General features: G+C 42.5%; 1 protein-coding gene across 1 annotated transcript; it reads left to right on the top strand.

Annotated features, from left to right (window-relative positions):
* agtrap (angiotensin II receptor-associated protein) lies at window positions 1-7,355 on the top strand. The gene is made up of 5 exons (XM_076025096.1): window positions 1-162; window positions 1,017-1,051; window positions 1,224-1,332; window positions 2,597-2,807; window positions 6,265-7,355. The coding sequence occupies exons 1-5, from the start codon at window positions 136-138 to the stop codon at window positions 6,387-6,389; spliced, it is 507 nt and encodes a 168-aa protein (XP_075881211.1). The 5' UTR covers window positions 1-135; the 3' UTR covers window positions 6,390-7,355.
* The last annotated feature ends 2,319 nt before the right edge of the window (window positions 7,356-9,674 follow it).

Here is a 9,674-nt window from a genome sequence, read left to right as displayed (position 1 = left end):
TTCATGTTTTCAGGCCGAGCAAAGGAGAGGGAGGAGTTTAGGAGTTGGTGTAAGAAGTGAGAGACCTGCTCTGGACTTTCATGTAGTCCCTTCAACAAGTGGAAGAGAAGCTTCAAAACAAGAAAAACGCTTGTGATGGAGATTCCAGCCATAAACCTAAAGGTGAGTTTGTGCCCTCAATTCTAATGTCGAACACGAGGAAAGATCTTTGTGTTGATGTCAAATTTGTTGCTCAACGCTGACTGGAACGTCCTCCGTGGGCCAACTGCCCTGAGAGACTGATCAAAGGGAAGTAGTGGAGCAGTGGCTTTGGTCATGGAAAATATTACCTCAGACAGTGGTGAAAACACAGGCAGCTCCGCTGTAAACCAGATCAAATTGTGTGCCGCTGTGTTAAAGACTAAATCAGAAGTTAAGTCATAAAACAAAAAAACAAAATCACCCCTGCTGTCAGTGTTACTGCAAACAGCGGCTTTGAGCCGTAAGTGAGGTAGTTAATGTCAGTATAACTTGAATTGTGGCTTTGTCTTTCAATTTTCTTAGATGAGATCTGATGATGACTCGTATGCTTGAATTGCTGCAGAGAATGCGTGACTATTTAATTGATATGTGGAGGTATAGAATCAATTATTCTGCTCCTGTTTCACACTGATGTGGTATTTTTGGTTTATCACATTCTTAGGTTACTGCAGTTTCGATTTCACAGTCCAAAAAACACACTTTTAAAAAATGTGCCAAAATGACTTTCACACTGTCTCCTCAGCACTAAAGCATTAGGCAGCTGGTCTTGAAAACTCACGAACTGGATTTTCATGAAAGTGGATGATGATGATGACGCAGAAAACTCGCCCAATCACGCTAAATAACACAACCGAACCACGGCGCTAATTCATTTAGCTTGATTTAGCTTTTTATCCATTCCCGCTGCTAACTGTCCTGCGTCAGTGTTACACAGATAGAATGCTCCAGCCCTGTATTTCTTCTCAGCACTTGTGTTTTTCCCCCCTCGGTCACAGGCCATCGTCCTGGTGCACTGGCTCTTGACAATATGGTGAGTGCGAGCGCAGCTCTTTTCTCCACGAGCCTGTGGAATTTCTCTCCTCTTCCGCCTCAGACACAGTCACACACTTTACACAGTCTGGATTGAGGTTTCTCACACAGTTGAACCCTGCCTAAGACCCTTGTGTTCCTGTGTGTGTATGTGTGTGTGTGTCTTGCTCTAGGGGGTCCATGGTGGGGCTGCCCATTTCCTTTGCCTGGGCGAACTTCAGCGTTTTAGCCATTGGGGTGTGGGCCATCGCACAGAGGGACTCCATCGACGCCGTGATCATGGTGAGTCTTTGCGTCGGTTCCCTCGTGCCGAGGCCGCAACTTTTGCACCATGTGACTCAGGAGCCTAACTACAGGCACATCCATGCGTACCCACGCTAACCTATTTGACTGTGGAATGCGGGACATTCTGATGCCCTTCCTTTAATTCAGCAGCCGAGCACGATGGCTTTCATGACGCCATGTGTGTGGCCTGCTTTGTATTGGTTTGAATGAGATTGATGCAGGTTAGACCTGTGGTCACTAAACAGAATAGAGCAGAACTAGTATCAGTCAGCAGCACTAAAAGACAGTGGAAAATGTGGCTTGTGATTGCAGATTTCTTGGGGATAATTCAAAAGAAAATCCCACATTGTAAATGAAATTGAGTGGTAAATTGTCCTACCTTCGCCTCTCAGCTTTATCAGTCATAACTTGGCATGGAGGATTCTGTGGGCCAAGCAGCCATGGGGGCAACGAGGATACCAATATATCAATATGTGCATTTTTTTAGTCAAAGCGGCTAAAATTGGTAGCTGGACCTCCGCTTTAAAGTGTCTTGTTTTCTGCATTCAGGGTGTTGGAGTCTATCCCAGCTATCTTAGGGCAAAGGTGGAGTTAGATTAGATGGTAAACTAGATGGACAGATGTTGCATTGTGAAGGGACCTCCCTTTTCTAAAGAATGTCGCAGGTTGGAAAGGGATACAGATACAGAGGCTCTCTATCTCTCTTGATTTACCCAACGGTAAACCTTTCTAAAGTGATACTGTTGAATTGAAATCAGACTCTGACTTTGGCAACACAGTTGAGCTGGAGGGTTACAGAGTGGCATCAGACGAGCACTACTGTCTGTCCAACGTCTCTTTCGATGGCACTTCGACAATAATGGATCCTGTCAGTGCTACCATCATGGATCTATGCTGAAACCTTTAACTGTGTTCTTGGACTGCTGCTCAAGTACTTTAGGGAAGACTTGGCAGGGTAAAAAATTCCATATGAATCACACACTAATTTGCACAAAGTTTACATGGTGAGAACTGATCAAGTTATGAATTGCATTTCTTGCATTTTTCAATCCGACAGCAGAAATCATGCTTTTTTTTTCCCCGCATGAGATTGACTCCGTTTCCCACACGGAGAATGCGGTGTGAAACGTTTTCCCCGTGGCATGATTACAAGGGTTTGTTTCTGCTCCTCAGAGCGTGAAACACAGTACCCCGCTATGATATGCAACAACCTCAAAAGACACACGTGTGTCCTGTGCCCTCTGTCGTCCGTTTGCCGCAGTTTCTCCTGGGGATGGTTGTGACGGTGCTGACTGACATCGTCCACTTCGGGATCTTTTACCCGGGCAACGACTTGGCCATCGGCAAGGGGACTGATGTGTTCCGCTTCAGTCTCGGTATGGCCATCCTCAACCTGCTCCTCAAGCCCGTGTCCTGCTTCTTTGTCTACCAAATGTACCGCGAGCGTGGAGGAGATTACAACGTCAACTTCGGTGAGTCAAGCACAACTTACGGGGTTCTTTAATTTTTCAGAGGAAATCCCTGATTACGTCAATGTGAATGGACATTTTTTGGATAATTGAGAACTGAAAGGTACAGAGGAAAACTCAAAGTTTTGCACAAACCTTTTAATAAAGTAAAAATAAACTTGATTTTGATCTTTGGTCTTAGGCACAAAACATTTAAAACATTAAGTTAGTAGTATCGGCCAGGTAACTTAGTGATGCTACCATTATTGCACCATTTCCGCTGTGTTCATTGCGTGTGGAACATATCTATCATTGCACATTTAAATCTCTGGTCCAACACCGTCATGTATGCCTCAGTATTAACGCCCCATCGCACTCAAAATATTAAGCAATACCTAACATGGTATCAGAAGTTTACAATTTGGGACAAGCAGGCTTTGTCATACATCCTCGTTAACCTTCTTTTCACTGAACTGTGAAGCAGTCGACCAATTTGGCGAGTCTCTCTGCGAAACCGTCGGCCCCCGATAACTCCTCACTCAAAGTCAATAGTTACGGTCACAAGACAGTTTAGACACAGCCAAATAGCCGCCGTCCAGCGAGACAGGAAAATCGTTTCCCAGCGCGTCACCCTATTTTGTAATTAATGAAGGAACATGTTGTGCACATGCTGCTAGGACAAATTTCAAAAAATCCGACATGGTAGAGAAATAGCACAGGATTAATGCGGCGTGTTTCTCCACACGGAAATAGTTTCTGTGTCTTTATTAAACCCTGAGTGCACAACTCACGTTGGTCTGTTGACCACTCATGGACAGTCAACCATAAAAGACTTGGTCAAAAGACTGGTTAGCAGATTCTGAAGTGATCTATTGATTATTGGAGAGCTTTTATACACAAAAAAAAATCAGTCTGCTGGGTTGTTGAAGACTGACTAATAGGTTAAATGTTAAGTTAAATCAATGAGAGCAGCAAAAACATGAATGTGCCTCTGAATACACAGCAAGGAATACAAAAAAAATAATGTTTTTTGAAAGAATATTATTTATTTATTTAGTTATTAATTCTAATTATTATATACATCCCAGTGGGTCTTCCAATTCCTTGTCATTCATTCATAGTACAGCCCCTGAAGTAATGACGCTAAACGTACAACGCAATTCTTATTGTGTGTTTTGCCAAGTTTAATTTCACCCGCACCGAGTGAACACACTGTCTCAGAAATCCTCCCGCATCCATCCGACAACTGAAAACATCCATCTCCTGCTCCTAATGGAATATTGATGAATCTGCACGGTGGTTGTACTTCAGCGCCGCATGCCCTCAGCAGGTGCGCCTGTTTGACTGTGATTGGCTGCAGAGCCCGCTGATAAATGCAGCTCATGTTACTTTCAGACAACGTGCATTTTAATTGCTTTCTGATTGCATAGCTGGCACCACGGCGGCGCCTTGCTGCACTAAGCTCCCTGGGAACCAGGCAATCAGGTGCACGTGAGGGAGCCGTTGATTCGGGCGTTCCGGGAGAAATAATGCTGGCAATCAGCGTACGCTGGCTTAAATTACTTGGAGGATCTTTTTGTTTGTTTAACGTAACAAAGTGTGGGTGGTCAGGCTGAGTAAGCAAACAACGCAACTCCAAATGTTTTGATGAATTCACAGTATACTAAGTGTTTGCAACCCTGACAAGATTCACTTGGTTTTGTATGTTTTATGGAAGAAATTCCCCATCGTGTCCCAATTCATTGCTCACTTCTTTCCAATTAACTTGCTTGTCATCGGCATACTGCTTTATTTTACTGACTCGTGCCACACGTTATCACCCTCCAAGAACGCCAAAGCTCAGAAAGAATTTAGGGTGAACGCTGGATTGATTACGAGTTCCCACAGTTTGCCAGATTAGAACCAGTGGAGGAGGGAGTGTTTAAACAAATAAACAAACAAATAAATAAACAAACAAAACCTCTGTTTCCTGTACCAGAGTTTAAAAAACAAAACAAAACAACATTTCTTATGAATCAAAGTGAAACAAGTCTTAAGAAACACCTGCGTACTTTCCCAAAAATCTTCTCAGCAAGTTGTGCAATTCTCAATTTGGCAAAACCTGAATTTCCTCATTTCCTTTCGCTCTTTGTCACTTTAACCCCTCACAGCTGTGCGTGTTGTGTGTGTGTGTGTTAAGGTTTGTTTGCTGTTTCCTCTCTCCTTTCTCCCTGCCACCCTCCCGCCTCCTGACCTTTGACCTCCCAGACTTTGAGACCTCTGTGGACAGTCGTTGCACTACGGACAGTGCCGACAGTGCGTTCGTTTGTCGCCGCTATTGATCCCCGGCCCTCCTCCCTTTCACCACCATTTCTCTCCTCCAATCATCGTCTTCCAACCCTTCTCACACAGGAAGTAAGACTAGACACCTTCCCAGGAGGATAAAGCACAGATTTACATACCTTCTTAATTGGTATATTTGCTGATTCTTTATATTCTGTCACCTTGTCCACCTTGATTTATTTATACCAATGTAAATCTAAATATTTTATATTCAGGTCAGCGCTTCAGCCAGACCTCGTTACTGTCCCAGAGCTCTCTGAATATGTGTCTGCCAGTAAAGTCTCTTTGTGTTCATCGTCTGTCATAGTCATTGTCTTAAGTTGATTGTTCAAACGTTTGTCCTGTTTCTTCTTTCGACTCCAGGTGTTGTGTGTGTGCATGTGTGTTTGTGCGTGGCGTGTTTCGTTTGTGTTGGTTCGCAGTGGAGCGACATAATGGTGTTAAATCAGCCTAATTAGAAAGAAGAAAGAATGTGACCTGATATGAGAACTTGAGAACAACACAAGCCGTCAACTTGATGCAGTGGTTGGGAAAAAAAAACAAAACATGTATTTTAATGACCCCCTTATCAACAAAAAAAACAGGTGAATAATAAACACCACATCACAAAAGGTGAGGCGGCACAGCCCTTTGAACTCCCGCAAACATGTTGTTGGTATTCTGGCCACGTTGGTCTGTTTTTTTTAAAGCACCATCAGCAGTCCTGAGGAGACTTTTTCACTGGTTGCCAATTTGCAGCCTTAATAGAATTCCTGATAAAGGTGTGATGCACCTCCGAGAGCAGCAGAGGAGAACTGGGACGGTTCTCCGTTCCTGTACCTGCGCTTCTCCTCATCCATCAGGTGCTATCGTGGTCCTGTCACCTGGTTGGCACACTTTTCAACAGTGTGGTCTATATTTAACCACCATGTGCCAGATGCTGGCGTCACTATAACAGATTCACCCGTAAATCTGTGGGAGAGGAAGAGGAAGAAATTAAAAAAAGTTCTGCCAAACATCTTTAATATGCACATTACAACATCCTTGATTAGTCGCAGTGTTTCAGAAATGGTCATGAATAATACATGGGGCCAGGCAGGGGTTTTGTGAGAGTGTGTGTGTGTGTGTGTGTGTGTGTGAGAGTGAGTGTGTTGAGGACTTTTGGATTTGTTTCCTGCAGGTTTCCCGTCTGTATCGCGGAACAGGGAGGCGTACCAGTCCATCGACCAGCAGGACGGCTCCTCCAGCTCGGCCAACCCCTTCAACCAGGCCCAGGATAGCAAAGCGGGGGTCCGCACATACTGAGAGCAAGAGTTTCTGGGTAGCAGGGAGGGGGGCCGGGACTGTGGATACAGCGCGGCCGTGCCGGGTGCCAGTTGGTGAAAGAGGTTCCACGCTGAGCGGGTTAGTTGCAGTCACTTGCTGAGGGTCTGGTGTCAGTGTTACCTCTCTGAAGGTGCGTTTGCCTGTTATGGAGAAAATGTTGCCCAAGTGTGACTGAAGTCGGGTTCTGATTTTGGTTTTATCCACTGTATGTTAAAGTCATGTTTTAAGACATAAAAAACACAGATTTTATGAAATTGTTAAAGTTTGCTGCAGCTGAGTCTGTCCCTGTCTGTTTCCCAAGTGTGATTCCTTTACTGCCAATATGTAAAAAAAAAAAATTGAAGTCACTGTTTAGCAGGTGTGAAGTGTTACAAGTTGAAGGATGAATCCTAGCGGGTTTGGCACAGTGGAACGCATACGGTGGCTCAGTCCTCAAACGTTTAAAAAACTCAACAAGATGAGGAAGACAAATGTTACATGCCTCCAAACTTTGGCAAAGAAAATGTTCATCGACAAATGGGAGGTCGCATGCCTTCGATGTAGCGATGAGTAGTAACTGGGTGTGGATATTTTCCTCCCAAGAAGTGATCAGCGAAAAATGAGTGAATGAATGAATGAATGAATGAATGAAAGAATTGAATGTCTAGGTCAAGGTCATGTGTGAATGCTGACACCAAAACATTTTAATAATGAGAGTGAAAAAAATAAAGGAATGAATGAAAGACGTTATTGTAAGTCTGTTACAAAAATTGCCTGTTACTATATAGTGACTCAGAGTGACTATAATATCACCTGTCATCTGATTTTATTCCGTTTCTTGTGATTATTATTATTTTTTTAATTTGTGAAGATTTTTTTTTTTTTTTGCTTGTTTTGTTGGTTTTTAAGTGTGTTGAATTACAATGCAGCAAACTTTCTCTGTCATTAAATTGAAGGTACCTCAAATTCTTGCACGTTATTGCAAAAACTAGTCATAACAAAAAGAAATGACTAAGGCGTTAACTAAACAAGCCAGAAGAGGCAGGAGTCACTTGCACTGTTTTTGCGCTGTGCTGTGACTTACGATGACTGTACCAGCGACAAATGTGGAAGGGCGAGACTTCAGAAGGGGAAGTGGCTTTACTGGGGATAAAAAACCCAAACACTCGAAATTTTTAACCATCCCATCTTTGTGTCATCTGATGTCCACAGCTTGTCTCACTTTGAATGTGCTTCTGACCATATGCGGTTTAAGTGTTAAAAAAAAAAGAAAGAAAAGAAAAAGGCTGAGGCTGTGCAAACAATCCTCTGCAGATCGATTGCACCATTTTTGCATGCGTGTGTTTGCGTGTGTATTAGTTCTCTTTTAAAAGAATCTCAACGATTGAGTTCCTGTTTACACAATAAGGAACATGACTCAAAAGATGTGGAATTGAATCCATCCAATAACATGATGTCCGTGATTTTGTCATCAAAATGGTCTAAAATGAATGAAATGAACTCACACACAGATAAAGAGAGAGCCCAAATATGTTAGTTAATGTTGCTGTCTTGCTAGCTGATGTATCGCTACACAGGTTGGAACATTTTCAAGAAATATTTAAACCAAAAAATATTGTGCATTTGCATTTGGCTAATCTGTGATGTGTCTTAAATGGTTTTACAAGTTTATTCAGTTTTTGTTTTTTTTTTAAGTTAGGGAGGACAAGGTCCAGATGTGTATTAAAAGTAAGTTCTCATCTCTGGTAGTTAGAAAACAGCAGTGTGCAGTTTAAGACAACACCACCCATGTTGAAATGAGGCCACCAACCGCTAATGTAGCTCGCTAACGTGAGGGCTGCGACATTAGCTGACAGCCGTTCTCCGCATACAAAAAACAAAATTCACGTCTTCCCACTACTCGAACATCTTTGGTAGCGTCGCGTTCCCGACCATTTTTTATGCAACTATAAACTAAAATGGGGCAACTCCATTTCACTCCCCTGAGAATATATTGGCCACATCACCACATCAAGTAGCAGGAAAGTAAACAAATTCACGAAACACTAAACCACTTGGTTTATAGTGTTGAGCAATAACTTGGCAGACTTGTGCCACCACGGCCAATAAGTCGTAACCACTTTACCGCACATTTTATAATGTTTGATGGCAAACACTCGTGTTGTTTATGTGGGTGTTTGCAGGTGGTTCCGAGCACCTGCAGCAACGATAACATTGTTTTGGCGGCTCTGTTCATATGACATTCCCCCGCTGGCTGGATGTTTTTATTGTTTTTTTTCCTCTTTCTGCAGATGGATGATTGCCTTTCTCAGTGCCAGCTTGATGCTTTTTCTTTGTTTTCAGATTTGCTCCAGAAATTGGCAGAGATTTTTTTTTTTTCTTTACTGATGTAAAATAAAATTTGAAGAGCACAGGTGAAATTGTGATTTATGACATCACAAGCAGTTGTGAATCGAAAAACAAGGATCTAAAGTGACTGAAATCAGTTTTACTCTGAACAATCCTTGTGTTGTGTTTTTTTTTTTAATTAAGCTTAGCTCCAGGCTGTAATTACCTCTGATTTGTACTCACATCTGTTAAATGTTATTCTGACACTCAAATAAACCGTAAATTTGAACTTTTTTTTCATTATTTTTTTTGCATTTGTATGCACCAAAGCATTTTGAGAAGCGACCGACCATCCAAGCTGTCTGCTTCCTCTCTCGTGCACAAAGCATTTCTCTCTTTTCTCTCTTATCTGTGCTGCACCTCTGTTTACCCTCACCCTGCTCCTCGCAGAGATTTCTTCGCGGCCCCGCTCTAATTATCCAACCAGGCAACACATTTATCTTCCCATTTTCGCTGCTGCGCTCCCCTGCATATTCTGCGTCTTCGTTCCATGCCAAAACTTATCAGACTTCAGCTCCGCTCACATTAGCACAATCCACAACATCACAGTAATGCTACCAAACCTCCCGGGAAAAAAAAATCATTTACATGAAACTCATATTTTTCATATTTTGTTTCTGCTGTTTTCTTTTCTTTTTCTTTTTTTTTTTTTTAAAAAAAACAGCCTAATTAAGAGGATTTTTTTTCCATGCACCTGGCTGGAACGTAAAAAGAAATTAATCTGATTTTCACATTTTTCGTTGGTGGCTGCCTGTGAAAACCTGCGTCTGTTTATTAACGCCAAAGAATCCAAGGTTGTTTCCAGTTTTTTTTTTTGTCCCTGATGGCTTTTTATTATTGCGAGGCTGCCTCTCCAGTTTGCCTGAATGGTCTCTTTTCTTCAGGCGCACAGGCTGC

The sequence above is a fragment of the Nelusetta ayraudi genome, unplaced genomic scaffold (assembly GCF_046127955.1).
Source record: "Nelusetta ayraudi isolate G7.1 ecotype Tasmania unplaced genomic scaffold, CSIRO-AGI_Nayr_v1 ptg000017l, whole genome shotgun sequence".
Taxonomy (NCBI): domain Eukaryota; kingdom Metazoa; phylum Chordata; class Actinopteri; order Tetraodontiformes; family Monacanthidae; genus Nelusetta; species Nelusetta ayraudi.
Note: the sequence above shows the minus strand (reverse complement) of the source record. Positions and strands in the feature narration are given on the sequence as shown.